This window comes from Pholis gunnellus (assembly GCF_910591455.1).
Source record: "Pholis gunnellus genome assembly, chromosome: 6".
Taxonomy (NCBI): domain Eukaryota; kingdom Metazoa; phylum Chordata; class Actinopteri; order Perciformes; family Pholidae; genus Pholis; species Pholis gunnellus.
Window position 1 is genome coordinate 4,321,658 of NC_136532.1, and position 18,138 is coordinate 4,339,795.

Sequence of the window (18,138 nt, forward strand, 5' to 3'; positions counted from 1 at the left end):
ATCTTTAAATAATATTCGAATGAATAAAAAAAGATTGGTATGTTTTCTTTATGTCATTATAATGTTAATTAGCTAACACCGTCGAATTTGGTAAAATATTTAGATACACTGTGATTTATTTTCCGCAATCGACGCTAGTTCTGAGGTTAACCGGTGGACGCCATATGTCCGACAGCACGTGAAGGCAGCACTGGGCCTGACTCTACTTCCTGTAAGAGAAGCTCAGTCAGCTGTCACAATCTGAGCAGCGAGAAGAGGATCTCAGGCGGAGAGAAGCACACAACCAGAGCTAAAATGACGAGTTTTAACAACAAGTTTAGCGCCTACTCGATGACTCAACTCAACGAAATTCTAGAGGACGACGAAAAACTCACAACAATGGTCCAGGAGATGGACGAGGTACGTAAAGCTATCGGCTTTTGTAGTCCAGCGTTAGCTACTGACTCCTTTTTCTCGGTCACTGTTTTTTTTCTTTCTTTCCGCTCAACCCTTTGTTGTGCTTTCACAGCGGCTCCTACGGTTCGGTAATAGCTGCTTCGAATCACGTTGAGGATTCTTATCACTAATGTGTTGTCAACTGAACTTCATTGTTCTGGAAAACAAAATAAGGCACTACTCGTTAACCTTGGGAGCGGAGCATTGTCTCAAGTTGAACCCGCAGAGGGGACCAGTTTACGACGTGTCGAAGCTCGTTTACGTCCAGTAGTATTTATGGACTTTTTTATGGAAGAATACTTTTTAATGAAGGCTGAGTCATAAATATTGAAGTTAAAGCTATGGCCTAGCTTCCTCACACTTGTCAGACAGGTCGTCGCGCCAAACTCTGCTCACGAAACTGCCAATTTCTGACTGCCGGCGCAGGTAGACCGATACCGAGGAGCACACGACTGATCAGCCGCATCTAGAACACGACTGAGCTCTGTGGACACCGGAACAATGACTAGTACTAACACAAGAACAGAGATGTTCTTCGCTATTAGATGCCGTGTCGTTGAATAAAGCTATGCCGAATTCACCAGATTACTTTGTTCATTCAGAATATGTCTAAAGTGGTTTCACACGACGAAGGCACGTGGAACCACAGTTTGAAGTACCGTTAATTGACACGTTCAGAGATCATTGGCCCGTTTCTTTTTCTTTGTGGCCTTGATCCAGCAGCACAAGGAGTCAGCACTTTCCAATGAAGGTGTACCTGCTTTGCACTCTTATCATATCACCAGTCTGATGATGAGGCTCAGTGTTTCCACACACAACGATAACAAACCATAGCTCTTGCAAAGGTTTGCGCTCCAGATTGTTTCCCACACTGTTTCCAAAGTAGTCAGTTCCAGCGGTGTGGGGCTGAATCTGATCCCCGGTGTTGGCGGACCTTTTCCCACTGTGCTCATTGTCACTGTAGTGTGTGTGAACACTTTATTTGTAGTAATCAATAATTAGAAACATAGTCAGGAAATGGGACTTCTTGCCCATTGTCATGGCGCTGTCTGTTTTCCTTCTGGCGAATACTTGATTTAAAAAAATAAAGAAAAGCCGCTCTTCTCAAACATGAGAAACTAAAAGCTGCTGTACGTCAGTTCAAGTGCTTTTGGATCCATTTCACCTCACAAAAAGCACGAAAGAACACACAAGTTATATTTCTCCATTTAGACGCACGGCGTGCCGTGAGCTGGGCCTTTTTGTGTTGCCAGCTCTGTTGTTGTGATCCACACCCCTTGTGTCTCCATCGTCCCCAGTGGTTTACTTACAGGGAGGAGACTCGTGTACCTCAAAGGATGCCGCAGTTGTTGACTTAAGTCATGAGACTCTACTGGAGAGATGGAACAGAAGCAGACAAGTGAAGACATGCCAGAGGTGGAGCGGCCCGGGGGAAGTCCTCTCTTTGTAACTGTACGGGAACAAAAGGCGGTGTCATGAGACGTGGAGTGAAACCAGAGAGCGCTGAGAACTACACAGCTGGAGTATGCAGACACATACCCTTCTTGCCAGAGGTGTACAGACGCATGCTCCGCTGGAGGACATAATCTCCCCGGTTTGCACTGAAGGCGGCACGTGTCGTCCTTTTGAATAATGCAAAATCCTTCTGTCGTGAATTTGTTTAGATTCAGTGCATCCTGTTTTCACGTGAGTTGAACTTGTCGTACCTGTAGATGCCGTGCGTCGCTTTTTATACCCAAGAAGGCAACATGCGTGTGTAATAGTAGTCGTTTCTTGGCTCAGGCAGCAGCACATATTTAAAAAAAATTGTTGGATCTCTCCAGCGACACCTTGTGAGCGTCCACTGCGCTGAAAGCCGGCATGATCTCGGTTTGCAGGTGACCCAGTTCTCCGACGTCAAACGCACGATGTTTACGGCTCGTTTTTTTAAGCTTTCCACTTTACGTTGCATTTTGAAGCGAGTCAAGATTAAGCCGAGGATCATCTCTCGCATTTGGCTTCTTATCTTCGGGGGGCTTTGCTAATCCAGAGAGGTTTTACAGAGCATGCTCGCTGCAGTTCAAGTAAGTGCCTCGATGAGCGACTGTTTTAATGGATTCTTTAGAGCAGGGGTGGCCAACCAGTCAGAGACCAAGAGCCACATTTTTTACTGTGTTACCGCAAAGAGCCACATCATACACATGGGCACACATGAACATCACCCTATCCCTTCCTCACACACACACATACCTTTGCTCAGCCAGATTTATTGTAAATGTCACACACCAATATGATAATGACAGAAATTGACTCCTAAGACCACAGGCCAGTCATTTTCAACAATGAACATTGTGTACACTGTCTCACACAGACAAACTCTCAGTTCAACTAAGTCCACAAACAAAAATATAATAATTTACAATAGTGTTTTTCTTTTACTATGCATGTTACTTAGTGGGACTTCTGGCATTCCTTGCCTTGAACAATCCTCTTCAAATCTGGCTTGTATTCCGTTGTTGCGACTCGAAGCAATTCTTTCACATGGGTGTCAGTCAGAACAGATCGATGCTTTGATTTCACGTGTTTCAGGGTAGAAAACACAGACTCGCAGACGTATGTTGACCCAAACATTGACAGTATCTTAAGCGCAGCCCGTTTGACATTGGGGTATTTTTTCATTGGCACACTTTTCCAGAACTCAATGGTCCCGTCCCTTAAAGCAGGTTTGAGTTGGTCCTCCTCACAAAGATCGATCATCTCCAACTCAGCCGCATCCTCGTCTGTGACTAGCGGGGCTTTCAAACAGTCCGTCTCGGCGTTAAATGGGTCGACGAGGAACGTAATCTGTGGCCGCACATGCGCGTTTGACGAAAATACCGTATTTAACTCAAGCGAAGCGAACACGAACATTAAAAAAACACAAATACAAACTTCGATATGAACATAAGAGCCGCATGAAACCGGGCAAAGAGCCGCATGCGGCTCGGGAGCCGCGGGTTGGCCACCCCTGCTTTAGAGGCTTATGCTGATATAGATACTTAGGAATTCCAAATGATATGATCACCATATGTCAGCTGATCGTTATTTATTGTAACATACATATATCCTAAATCTTGATGGGATCCGTTGGACACTAGCGGGACAGTTTACATGCAACAACTCGCGAGTGCTCTCTAGGCGACAAAGTATGTGATGGAAACACTTTCTGAATGACGCCGAAGCCAGTTTGGCATTTCTGTTGCGCAATCTCTTGTTGCATATCTACCGATTTAGAGTTGGACAATTCGGCGAATGGCTGAGTACGTCGCTGGTTAACTTTTTTGTTTCAGGCGATGTTTGTTGTTCTATTTCGCAAATCTATTGGTGCAAATAAATCAGCAGTTGTTGGGCTGAGGTTGACATTTTTAACGCATCGCCCAGCCCTAATACCGACACATCTGCAGTGAGCTGTTATCAGTCCAACTCTAATACTAATATTTCAATACTTTTCTAGTAGTAAATTTGATGGTTTTGGCCAAGAGTGGGGACTCCACAGAACATCAATCACGTTTGTAGGTCAGAGTTCTGGAGCCAAAGCTTGGTGTCAGACTCATCCTGTTTCACACTTATGTAACGACATCCTGTGAGATTTCATGCGGCTTCCTTTCTCTTGAGTGGTCACTCAAGAGAAAGGAAGGAGGAAGTGCAACTGAAATGAGTTTGATCGTAAGAATTGCTTCTAATTTTAGAGGCGTATTACTACGGCGACCTGAGTCTTTGTGGTTGCGCTGTTCCACCAGCTCACCAAAATTCAGGTCTGTGGTCCATCCAGACGGGCTCTTAACCTACATTTCCTGTATTTCAGCATTTTATTTTTACAGAGGGAGTGGAGCATTCACACCACCCCCCCCTCCACCCACACGTGCTTGGTTTGATAGAACAAGCCTGCAGTACGGATGCTATTTAAAGGTCTGCTTCTCCGGCGCGCCACAGCGACTGAGTGAATCGGCTCTTTCTGAAAGGGAGGCCGGTCACCTCGGGATACGATAGTGCAGCGGTGTAACGGGCACATTTAGCCGCGTTCCCTACATGAACTGTTATTTTCCGTCAGTCCAACCGCCAAACAAGGCCTGCTCGGCCCCTTTTAGAAACCCTTCTGCTGGGTATTTTTGGAGTTTCCCTACATGTTCTTGCTGTCCAATCCTGGTTATATTTGCACATATAACATGTTTGCTGGATGTGTGAAATGAGTCATTTGAGAAGTAGTAGGAGACATTGTTTTTCTTTTTTACAAGCTCCACACTCTCAGCTTCCTGCTTCTGAAGTGGAAGGATGTGTTGCTTCTCTGTTGTATACACAGACAGTAGTGGTGCAACGGGTTCGGATCGGATCAGCGCAAAAGAAAAAAAGGAGCAAATGAAACTTTTAGAGATCCCTGATCATGTTGTTTTGCTGATCATTGATTATCCATATTGTTGTTTGATTAAACAGCTGGTCTACAAGGATCCAGAATCATTTCAACCGCTTTGTCATAGAAATGTATTGTTTTTTTCTTCATAAAAACACATAATTCAAATGATATGTAAAACAAAATTGTATCTTACTGATTAAAACAAATCTTGTCATAAGTAGTTTTATTGATGTATTATAATCTGTTGATAGTTAATGTAAACAGGTTATAGTTCATCTCTAATATCTATTTATGTTGCTGTGAAAAGATCTCCTTCAAACTACTGGATTTATTCAAGTTTCTCACCAACACTAGATTTTACAGATTACATGTGAACACATCATGATCACGTTAAACAATAATTGATTGCTTACAATGTAACATTATCAGAGATCAGCGACTAGAAAAGCATGAATACAGATGTCCTGATTCATATTTTACTGAATATTGGCGGATAACGATCGTCAATAAAACTTTATTTCACACTGTGATGTTAACGTTAAACTGTGTCATTAATCCACGGTTCACATACGTGATGAACCGAGGGGGGATCCGTATGGATCACGGCTCAACAGTGGTCCGTTACACCACTAATAAACTGTATATAAGAAGTGGACGTAGTCACCGTGACGTCACCCGTTTGTTTGTTGACTGCCGTTTTGAAGGCTCGAATTCGTCGTTTTGGCCGTCGCCATCTTTGTTTTTTTTAACCAGAAGTGAAACGAGAGGGTGGAGCTGAGTTCAACTGAATGCTGAACAAAATACTTGTTCCAAGGACTAGTTTCAGACTTGACAACGCTGTGGTAGAGATCTACATTTAACTTGTCGGTGATATGTCGCCATGCTTCTTGTCTAGCCCTCGTGGCGGTGTTAGATGTTGTCATCATTATAGTCTTGAATTCCTCATATGAGTTTGTGATCATCTCCTGCTGGTCAGCGGAGTAAAAAGAGGCTCTTTCTTTGAGTTGATTTGCCATCGTACTGTTAGAAAATCATGGTTTCGGTGATCGACGCTTCCCCCTTTTGAAGTAGGACGGGCACGCGCAATTATCCTGGTTACTGAAGTCTGGTTCGAAATAACGAGATTGTTTGAGTGCGGATCAGCCTTTGAGGAACCGAGATAGCCTGACTTCAATCATCGGGTTAATTTAAGCTGCTAATAGGACATTTGATCGACTTAGTTGAACCACGTACGAGGAATAGGGCCCAGGAGGTTTCTGCCTAATTGTAAATAATGCCAAAGTGAACACCTTTTAGGTTTTGGCCTTTTGGGTTTAATAAAACATGACATTTGAAGTTCTCTGGAAACTGGCAATTTTCTTTTTTGACATTTTAAAGATGAATCGATAATTGTACAAATCATTAGTTGCAGCCTTAATTGTGTTTGTGTTCATATTTGATTTCATTGAGGAGCAGCCGGCGGTGAGTGACGGAGGCTTTTCCTGGCATTTCACCGCTGTAGTTCTTTACCTGCACGCCTGAATGGAATGCAGCCGTGATTATTATCATTGGATACACCTCTGGTTTTCCTGCTGTAACAAGTCGGATCGTCTGTTCATTGATTGGTAACGGGGCAGCCTTTTGCGGTTGTCTATTCCCTCTGGCTCCTCATTGTATAATGCTGCAAAATGAAGACTCATTACGCTGCTGAAATGAAGTTTTCTCGTCGTAAAGAGAGGCTGCTGATTTTCAGCAGCTCGATGACACATTTGTCCTCACGGTTTATCTTTCTAAAAATATAGGAAGAGGCTCGTGGGAGCTGTGTGAAAAACCTGGCAGGTTAAGTGTGATGATTCATATTTAATATTCACTACAATAACTTTCTTTTTTATTTCTTGGATGTGTCTCAGCAAAGAATCAATATTATTTGCAGAGAAGGACGTCTTCCCCTCACCCGGGTTCAGTTTAAATCCAGCATGAAAGAAAAGCAAATACTAACTTTGCATAATGTTTCTCACATGGTGTCGTTTTTGTCGTCTCCTTGTAGATGCAGGAAGTCCAGCAGAGCAAGGAGACGACGCTGGTCAGCAACCGGACCCTGGCGGAGCAAAACCTGGCCCTGCAGCCCAGACTGGATCACAAGAAGGAGGAGCTCACCAAGCACTACAACTGTCTCCAGGAGAGCTTCGAGTCCTACCAGCTCCGCAAATCCACTCTAGGTACAGCAGCAGTCCAGCTGTCGCACGAAAGAGAGAGAAGGAAAAGAAAGTTGTTGATTAGTTCCTCTCAGCAGCTTGAATTTTTAATGTTTTCCAGCCCTTACCAAATTTCAGCACTCTTGTCCATGAAGTCATTGGAAAACCGATACATAGACAAAATGCATGTGGCTTCAAACAGGAAATCTGACACAATATACACAATATATACATTTTACTTTACATTTAGGTCTCTGCTAGCGTTGGGTTGGTGGAAGAACGTTCAAACACGATTGATATTACAGGGAAGCTTTGCAGCTCCAAGCGCCGTTCATTTGCTCACACCCCCCACACTGGACCGGTATGCTCTATCTATCTATCTATCTATCTATCTATCTATCTATCTATCTATCTATCTATCTATCTATCTATCTATCTATCTATCTATCTATCTATCTATCTATCTATCTATCTATCTATCTATCTATCTATCTATCTCTCTATCTATCTATCTATCTATCTATCTATCTATCTATCTATCTATCTATCTATCTATCTATCTATCTATCTATCTATCTATCTATCTATCTATCTATCTATCTATCTATCTATCTATCTATCTATCTATCTATCTATCTATCTATCTATCTATCTATCTATCTATCTATCTATCTATCTATCTATCTATCTATCTATCTATCTATCTATCTATCTATCTATCTATCTATCTATCTATCTATCTATCTATCTATCTATCTATCTATCTATCTCGCACTAAAGGCATTTACGCTTGACGCAAAATTTGTTGCGAGATACTTCAAAATGCTAGAGGATGTGCGAACAAAATGAACTGTGAAGAAGCACAAAGACGAGGAGTGTTACCAGCAAAACGTCAGAAACCAACCTCCACAACGCAGAGGAGGTAACTAACTGTAAACTCATACCTCTTAGTCATATACTACTTCATAGCCTTTGCAAGCCCTGTAAAGAAACAAGTTTTACATGCATTGCAAATGTTTTACTTAAATGAATATGTTTAAGACCTCCAGTTTCTAAAGCATCTCAATAAACCAACTGTCCGTCTCAAGAATTCAGCACAACGTACAACATATACGGAGTATAAACCGACCTTGAAGCTGCACCACAATCAGCAGGGCAAGTGGCACGTTATCTCTGTATTTCCATCAACAGCATTCTACTTTAACTTTTCATCCAAAATGTTGCCATGTTGGTGTTTTTTGGTTTTCTTTGAGGACCAACTCTGTCACGTCTCGTCGCCCCATAAAAACACAGGAACTTCCTAAGAAGCAAACGCAAAGCACGCTGTGCGCATCTCCCCACCTCCACTGAAACGTGCTCTCATCACGCCGCCGCTGGTACTCTATCACAGCTAGTGGCTCCGTTAGTTCATTAGGAATATAATATGATGTTAATAGTTGTCATATTGCTTATTTATAATGCAACACAAGTCTGATTTAGGCGCCATCGGCACAGATTCAGCCGATTTGCACACAATCAGACTGGTTTGAGCTCGTTCACCGGAAATCAAGGCCAACTCCGGTCTCTACATATTTTTAGTACCGTAATACATTGTGATAAATATCTCTTACCAAAACTCATATATTTAAGTCCGAATATTTTTAAAGATGAAGACAATGCCAGCAGACGTCCACATTTATTCAGACATGGAATGAAATGAAATCATTTACAGTTTTTCTGTGTCTTAATGAGAAAACGGAACAGTCGCTGAAACCTAAAAAGGATTATTCTTTTGATTATTTGATAGTGACGGCTGAGATACGAACTGGCAACCCGGGGAGAGAGGGAGAGGTGTGACGAGGGTTCTGGGCTGTAAATGCGGTGCAACTTCACCACTTTCAGCTCACTGGAATGATCTGCCTCTAGTTTTAGAGTGAACCTTTTCATACAGTCAGTCATCCTCATAGGAAGCTGTGCTGTTATGTTTTTATGTTTGTTCTCCCGCATGAACACTCACTGAACAGACCGGTTTCACCAGTCTCTCGTGTTTCCCGTCAGACGCTGTAAGCTTCCCTTTTTTTTCCACCAGAAGCCCAGCTGTCGCGTTTCTGCGAGTGAACTCACTGTTTGGGGGTTGGAGCAGGTTCCAGATCTGATTTTGCGCCTCCGCTGCAAGATCTCATAAGCGCTTGTAGGGCTGTAAGAACCCTTAATAGGCGCACCTTCACAGTACCTCCTAGTGTGTGAAGAAGAGGGAGGGACAATTCTTGTGACCTTGGTGACTCATGCGGTGGTTGCCAAGCAGCCAGCTCAAAATAGCATGCCGACTACTCTGCCACGCTGATAAAAGTTTGACTTTGCCTTCTTCCCTGCGAGGTATACAGACTCTGAAAAGCCTGGTTCCAGTATGTTTAACAGGAGTATGCAGCCTTTTTGGTATAACGTTTTTTTTTTTTTTTGAGAAACATTGAGTTCAATTATGACACCACATCAAAATTGAGATCTCCGTCCATTATCTGTAAACACTTATCCTGTTCATGGCCTCGGGGGGGTTCATTCCCCTGTGCAACGTCACGTCCATGTTGATTTATTTGTCACGTAACTTGCGGCACATCCAAAGTTATTTCCACCCAAATGATGATCTTTTCCTAAACCTAACTAAGTAGTTTTGTTTCCTAAACGGTCGTTTCCCTATGAAAACGGAAGTTTATTTTGAAAAGGCCGTATGCATGTAACAAGCGGAAATTGACACGAGTTGCTGGCTTTCGTAGGAAAACGCAGGAAAAACGAGGAGTTTCCATAAGATATCATACAAACTGTTTTATGACGATACGTTGCAGTGGTGCATGAATCTCAAACAGTTTAACTTCTGAGTATAGAAGCTACCTGGATCTCCCGGCCATCTTCTGCATTATGGGGCCCATAAAGAAAGCACGCTAGCGTTTCCTCCAGCCCCGCCTCCCAACCCTCGGTCTCATTCACATGATCGGAGGAAGGAAAATAACGATTCAGCTATTAGTGCATTTGTTTTTACAACTCTTACCTGATGATTTAAATATCGTCTATTCGAGTGTTTGTACTGGGAAGGAGCATACGTTTTGCTCGTTGACCTTTCCCTCAAGCCTTCGAGGTGTTAAACGAGACAGTCTTTGCTTCGCGACCTGAAGCGGCGCAACATCCAAAGCTCCTTCTCATACAGGACTCAACACACTGATGCAGCAGTGTGTTGTCAGCAAGCGATGGCTTTTGTCAAATGTAGGTTACCCGGTGCCCCCCCCGCCTCCTTCCCCCCGCCTCCCATGCACCAGCCGTCCTAGTTGTGGATTTTCTGTGCAGAGCAGCTGGGGAAGGACAGCGACGCTCGCAGCCGAGAGAAATGGAGCCGTTTGACCCAGATGAAGGATCCAACCTACAGTAACTTGCTGTTGTTGTTTTTTTGCATGCAGTTACCCGAGCGCGACTGCCCTCCCTAACCTTTTTTTCCCAGGAAATGTGTGGCCTCTGCCTTACCCTTCACTGTCCATTGGACTCCAGAGGCCAGAAGGAGGCAGGGGCAGCCCCGTCACCACCAGCATCCACGGCCCACAGTGGGGCCTTTTGTGCTGCCTGGCAAGCTGGTGTAAAACGGCCACAGTGAGCGGGAGGGAGTGGTGGATTACGGGGGCCGTCAGGCAAGGAGGGAAGGTGGGAGGGAGGGAGGGAGAGAGAGGGAGAGGGAGAGGGAGAGAGAGAGAGGGAGAAGGGCGATGGGCGATGGGCGATGGGCGATGTGGATTCACTTACTAAATGGCTGTCTCATGATCTCCAGGCCCAGACTTTGTGTCGTGGTCTCCCGGCGGGGCTCTCCGCTCGGCCAGAGAATTGCAGCTTTGTGAGGAGGAATGCTGCTGGACTCCGCCTTGGAACGTTTTTCCCCTCAATCAAAATGTGCTGGTGAAATTTGGCACACCAACATGAGTTTTTTTTTTAATCATTAGTTAATATGCCAATTTGACAAGAAATCTCGGTCCTGCTAATGGTTCTTTGTTTGTGGAATCCCTCAAAACTATTTTTCTCGGCTCATGATGTGTCATGGCCATCCAGGGCGTGTTGCATAAGATCTTTTTCACTTTTGTCTCTCACAGGTCAGCCTGCTGACACATGAAACAAGAAAAGTGGCCGAGCTGCTCCTTGTGCAACGTTAATCATTATAATCATTAGTGCTTTGCCGCTCATTGTTTCTGTTCTGTGTGACGCAGTCTTTCAATATCGGGGATCTTGGATTCTGACGTGCTAAACATTACAGGGCGAACTGCCAGTTTAACAAGCTTGTTATGTAATTCATGCATTTAGCTAGTTATTTAAACCTTGTTCAACTGAAAGAGTGTTGGAGTAGCGACGTAGTAAAATCACTTGAGGTTTAGTTATATTGTTACTTTCTGGCCTCCTATCAGAGAAAGAGGTAATATTCGCTGGAAATATACAGGAAACGTAGAGCAGGAAATGGGTCTGGCACCCCCTAATACTCCTTGTGTGTAGTTGTCACGCACCACATCTCCAGGGCAGATGTTTATTGCAAAGCTAGATCATTAAAATTAGATCATTTTACCAGGGAGTTATCACCGGATCTTTAGTCCGTACTGATAAAACTGTGAATGAGCTACCTCTAAGCTCTTATTTCCCATTTGTCCTTATTGAAGGAGCCAGTTGATGTTATTGCTCAAGTCAAAGGTGACACACTGAGGTGATAAAGTCGTGACATTTTAACTGCAGCGCTACTTCATTGTTGTACTCAAAAGCAAATACCACTCTTGAAGAAAGTGTGGAGGTAGCTTGGCCAGTCTTTTTTGCTAACATATGGCTTTCTTATTGTCCTCTGCCTTTCACACACTTAACCACCAGCACTCATTTAGCATTATTAACACTTAATGAACCATGGAACATATTGGAAATTCAAATTAAAGCCGCCACAAATAATTTTCGTTTTATGTTGATTTTGGCGGTCCCTGTGGATGAAAGTGGTAGTGTTTCTGACCACCAGAGTCCCTTTAGAAAACTCATTTTACTGCACTCTGTGGCACCGATGACGAGCATTAGGAATAACTGTTTAGAAATTGCCATTCTTCTCCGCTGATGGTCTTGCTTACTTATGTAGGTCTTATAGAGCCATCGGTATTAAATTAACTGTTTCATAACCAGATAAACGTTCCTAACGACGAAAATGATTCAGAGCGAATGAGTCAACTTGAACAACTTTGTTCCTTCATCCACACTCTCATCACAGTGTAGGAAAGCACACCGCTACGGCTCTGTGAGTGACCACTTTGATGGGCTAACCAGCGCAGCACTAAAGCATGGTGGAGTTAGCGAGCTAGCTAACTAGCATACAGCTGGCTCGTTAGCTATCTGGTGGTTATAGCAAATGAGCCAGACAGTGGTAGCTCTGGGTCTAACGGAACCTCTGTTGGAGCGCCTCGCTCTCGAGCTACCTAGCTAACCAGCCAGCTGCGACAACACTTAATGACCTCACTGACCTCTGTCTACTTTTTACTAGTCACTGTTACTTTCAGATATCTGTTTTATTTTACCCTCATGTTTGCTTTCAGCTGCGTAGGAGTCGCGTTAAGTCGCTGCTGATGAACATTTCCTGTTTTTTTTTTTGCTGCTTCATAATGAAAGCTTTTCAATAACAATAAGAGACTCTTATTGTGAGAAATATAGGAAATAAAATGTGTTTACAGCCGCTCCTTTTGACTGCGAGTCGCAGCCATGGTTACACCTTCAACCAGGTAGCCCTGTTGTAAGTGAGATGCAAATCCTGGCCTGGGCTGGGTTTACACGCCGAGTCAAACGTGTTTGAAAAAAGGGTTCAGGTGGCCCCGCATAGAGGGGAGTCGATGTTGGCACATCAGGTTAGACTGTAGTCTCTGCTGGAATTAGAGATCCACTCTATCGTGTCTAGGCTTGGTGGGATGACGGTGAGTTGACAGTTCTGTACACAGTGCCATTGGTCTTAATTGTGCGTATGTGATCCCCGCCCTAGTCGGTGTTAACTTTCAGCACTACTTAGGAAACAAAACACACTCCCTCCTTCAGAGACACCACGCCAGTTTCTGTTGACTCTGTGGGGCTTCGCAAGTCCACAGCAAACAGAGAGGCGTTGTGGCTGTTCGTCACAGGACCGAGACGGGCACATTTTACATGTCCTGCCTCAGCTTTGTTGTGACAGGTCCATTATTAGTATTATTCAGTTCAGTAGCAGATGGATGCATAGTGTTTGTGTGAACTAATATAAATTACAAGTAAAAGCCATCACCTAACAAGTAAAGAAAACTTACATTTATTTCAGTGGAACAGTGTTGGTCACTCTTTTTGGCCAGTGCATCAACGTTTGGTGTCAGTTTGGTTGTGGCTATTCTCAGGACAGATGTGAGGTGTTCATCTGTTAACTGGGATCTGTGACGTGATTTGTTGATGTTCATCACGCTGAATGTCTGCTCACACACGTAGGTAGAGTCAAACACCAGCATCCTTTGTGCCATCCTCCTGATGCTTAGTGAAGCATTAAACTCATCCAGTTTAAGGGAGTTGAACTTGATCTCCATCCAGACTAAAACGCCTGAAAACAAATATCACGCGACTATTCACGTACACTGGGCATGTGGGTGCCGTGTAAACAGGAAGTAGATTGGTTGCTTAGTTAAATCAAATACGACAGAGTAATAATAAAGTAGTCTTTAATAATGAAAGTGTTTGATACTCAAGATCGTAGTGAATGTGGGTGTGGGCGTCATCTAGAGAGAATAGACCAGACCCCAGCAAAGCTCAAGTGTGTCTGGAGTGCGCCATCTAGTGGGATCAACGGAAACGCCGGGTATTGCAGGAAAAAGGCAAAATGAATGCGGTCTTTACTATAATTTGGACAATTTTTTACCAATATTTGACGGGCCGGATTAAAAAGCCCAACGGGCCGTAGTTTGCCCGTGCCTGGTGTAAACGCTACACCAGACTCTTGTGACTGGAATGTGTTGGTTGTGCAAAAGGAGGTGATGAATTGTTGTATTGTTGTGTTAAAGATGTTGCAGCTCTCTTTCACAGACAAAAAGGGCTTTCGTCACAAAAGCTATCAAAACAGTGAAATACCTCTGTTTATTGTGTTAATGCATGATCACAATGAAGCTTTTCTTTGGAAAGTGTCTCATTCAGTGAGCATTACAAGTCACCAGTGCAGCAGGATAGATGATGCTACTACAGCGCCACCTTTTGGCCAAAAGGCACCAAATTGATCATCGCCACTCAGAAGTCACATGGCACAAAGCGTTCAGGAGAAAGTACTTTTTTGTATGCAGTATAAGCCCTTCCCACAACATTTGAACACACTTTGATGGCCCAGCTGAAGCTAAACGGAATGCAACATCGAAGATGTGCCGCAGTAACTTCTTTCTGGTTTGGTCCAGAGATGTTCTTTACCAACATTCGGTGGCGGTTGCTCCAAATTTGACATGAGGAGTAGAGAAAAAACTGATTTGGATGCAAATGGGCGTACCTTTATATGGATGGATTCGCCTGGACCCACATAAAAAAAAATAATTCTTTAGTTTTAATACTAACAGTTGAAAAGTTTCAGGCCAAATCGTAGTCATTGTATCACCAACTGGTTTACATCTGTTCAATATGTGTTAAGTGCTGCTCAGCTTGGGGTCCGTCAGAATAATGAAATGACGTTCCTCTGTCTTATTTAACAGACCACAAGTCAGGAAGCTCCTCCCTGGACATCTTGCTGGCCCTGCTGCAGGCGGAGGGAGCCAAAATAGAGGAGGAGACGGAGGTAAGCGTTGCACCGCTCGCAGTGGATGACTTCATGTGTCCCTCTGTGACTCACGTCAGTAATTCATATACCTGCTGATGCCCTACAAACGCATCGTTGTTCAAATCCAATCAGCAGAATGACTAACTTAGAGGTCAGTTTTTATACCAGCAATAGTGACCTATGATGGGAGGGGAGGGTTAATACTCTGAGAAAAAACACCGTTACTTTTACACCTCCTCGTATACTCTATCTTCAGCTATTAATCTTCTAATAAATCAAGCCACATGCTGTAATCTCAAATAAGACAATTTTGTGATGTAATTTATTAACATTCGAATGCTGAAGTTCACCACCACACGCTATTGGTAGGTCAGCCAAGGGACTAGCATCATGCTGGCCGAACCAGCAGGATTTGCAGAAGCGATGTATTGATTGATTGCACACACCGTGTCACTCACGGTAGAACCACTAATTCTTGTGTGATAATAATTCTATGGCAACAAGTGTAGAAACAAGTCATGTGAAGAACAACAACACTACTGAGGATCAAATGAGACTCTGTGAATCATTTGCCCCCCTGTTGCATCCTGGGAAGCTTTCCCCTATGCCCACTACCGGGACAATGCGGCACTTTGACCTCACCGTGAGGATGTTTTGTATTTTTCTTTCTTTTGCTGCTGGAGATTATTGTTGTGGTGATGGGTCACATGGTGCGCAGCGTTAATGTTCCCGGTTTAAATCTGGCCTCAGATCAACATTGCATGTGTAGCGCTGCTTTTATCTTTATTTCTTTTAATTGTACGTATCAAGTGAAAAGGGATGTCTCTATTTGCTCTCCCTAAAACTGTTACACATCTCTTTACTTCTGCCAACAGAACATGGCTGACTCCTTCCTGGATGGCGACATGACCCTGGATTCCTTCATCGACAGCTACCAGAGCAACAGAAAGCTGGCCCACTTGAGACGGGTGAAGATCGAGAAGCTGCAGGAGATGGTGCTGAACGGTCACCGGCTCCCCCAGGCGTATGTCCCCAACTCCCGATCTCAGGATGTTTCGGCGGCGGGAAGACCCTCCTCCAACTCGTCCCTCCTCAGCGAGGCCGGCAGCGGCTCCTCCCCCGTCGCCCAGCCCAGGAGGAAACCCCCACTCCCTCCGTCCCAGCCGGCCCCGGTTCTAAATCCGACTCCGACCGCCGCCCCCCAGCCTCCCTCAGCCTTCTACTCGGCATCGCCGTACCCGCCGATTCCTCCCAGGACGGGCCAACCCTTCCCCAACGTCCCTTCCGGCTACCCAAACCACTTCCTCTCTCAGTACCCACCGGCTGTGCCTCAGCGGCCCCCGCCCCGTATGGCCCCGCAGCCTGGCTTCATCATGCAGTAGATGGATAAAGGCAGTTGCCGCTCCAAGAGGAGTGAGTGTCGCAGACTTTACACTAATGGAACTCCTCTGAGAACGATTTATTTTTCCTATGACGTCTGCTTTCTTGGAATACAACCAATCACAACGCAAGAGGGCAGACCCGCGCTGGCTGGTCTGGTCATGTTCAGCTGAATCTCCGATAATCTCCGTGGATCCGCTCTCACCTCTCGCTCCCGTTAACACTCCCAACAAACAAAACAAAAAGAAGGCGAGATCGGTCCTCGCTTTAGCTGGGCCCGACGCAGGCTGTCTCTGAGCGGGGACTCTCTCTGTCTCCTGCCGGTGCCCGCCCGTCTCTCGCCTCCCTTCAAAAGTGGTTCCTCAAGCTTTTATGGAACTGTAAAGTCATAAAAAAAAAAAGGGTTTGATAAGTAATTTCCACCCGCAGGCATACTAACTTACTGGCAATGTATATGCAAGCTAAGAGAGACCCTAATTACTGTGCAGTAATCCAAGAACGCATTCAGGCGAAAACTGCATCCACGCTGTGACTTTTATTTTTGAAATCTAAAGAATTCAGAAAGGTACATGGAGATATTTGAGTGTCTGCGTCTGTTTTACGATACATAGTGCTGAGAGTTATTTTAATGATAGACTGATTAACTCGTGTGTGTAAAAGGAAGGGCTGTGGTTGGCACTCAAGAGAGTCCAGACCTGCTCGGTCCCAAGATGGCTGACTGTCGCACTCGGTCCGTCTCGGTGGAAGAAAGAAGGGAGTTGAAGGAGAGGATTAGTGGCTGAACTTTTGTAACAAATGACGAGGCCCCGTTGCCTAAAATGAAGGATTTCTTTTTCTTGTATAGCCATACAGTACACTTCTGACGTGTGTTGTTCCTCTGAGGGTTCCCGTCGTAATGAAACACTCCCTTTTGGTTTTTATTAATGGCCTTTGTCTTTAATCCTCCTCGATCGGAGACCAGGAGACTACGGCAACCGTTCTTTTTGAGTTTCACACTTGAGCACCAAAGACTTCCACTCCGTGTTCAACTTTCTTTCTTTTTTTTTAATGCAAGTGAATCGTGAAACATTCCCCAACATATCCATTTGTGACGTCAAGCTCAAACACTCCTTTTGTAAACATGCAAGGAAGATTTTACTTCCGCAGGGACTCGAAAGGTCAACCAGGTTTTGGAGGAACAATTTCATTTTATTTTTCTCGGGTGCGATTTTTTTATTTTTATTTTTATTATTTTTTCTCCTCCCAACCGCTGTCGCTGTGCACTGTTTAAGAGCCACAAGTGCCTACACTTGAAGTGACGTCGATGGCGTCCTGCTGACTAACCCGGGCCTGTTTCTATGCTCAGCTGTTGAGGCTAGCCCCCTCCCTCCCCCCCAGCCAGCAGATCAGTTGGTCCTCTCCTCCTGCTGCCGATTTCATGTTCACCCAGATGGTAGGAAGAGGCGGCTTCTGACTGTCGGGCATTGCTTCCCCAACGAGAAGCAGAAACACCGGGACAGAGCGACACACTGAACCCCCCCCCACAGTTGCTTCTATTGTTTTTTTTTAATTAATTGGTGAAATAACAGGGCTCTGAAATGTTTCGCGTCACATCTCGGTGTCGACGAGAAGTAGACCGCAGGACGAATGAAGCACATAGAAGTACAGAAATGGCTGAAGCTAAAACATCAAAATCGCAACGAACCAGCATTTCTCAAAAAACAACAACTAACAATGGATAATTAGTTTGTGCATGGCCTTTGATCTCTTTGTCCAGTCTGATGATTCCTCTAACACCTTGTTTGTTGGTTTAGCTGTTGAGCTGCTCTTTACGTTCAAACTGATCCTCTATCTATGGGTTTATATGTGGTTGGTGATATTTTCAGTGTAATGTTAATGTTGTAGGTATTTACTTATCATGAATGTTTCAGTGGAATTTAATGCTATTTTCAAGTTCAATAAATCTCAGATTTTTGTATCTGCTTTTATGTAGTTGCTTTATTATTGCACATCTGACTTTTCCCTTTAATGTC

At 44.3% G+C, this 18,138-nt stretch overlaps 1 protein-coding gene across 1 annotated transcript; it reads left to right on the forward strand.

The window, feature by feature from the left end:
* Window positions 1–242: 242 nt before the first annotated feature.
* Window positions 243–18,088, forward strand: vps37ba (VPS37B subunit of ESCRT-I a). Its single transcript, XM_079161225.1, has 4 exons — window positions 243–399; window positions 6,831–7,002; window positions 14,682–14,764; window positions 15,622–18,088. The coding sequence occupies exons 1-4, from the start codon at window positions 295–297 to the stop codon at window positions 16,126–16,128; spliced, it is 867 nt and encodes a 288-aa protein (XP_079017351.1). The 5' UTR covers window positions 243–294; the 3' UTR covers window positions 16,129–18,088.
* Window positions 18,089–18,138: the final 50 nt, after the last annotated feature.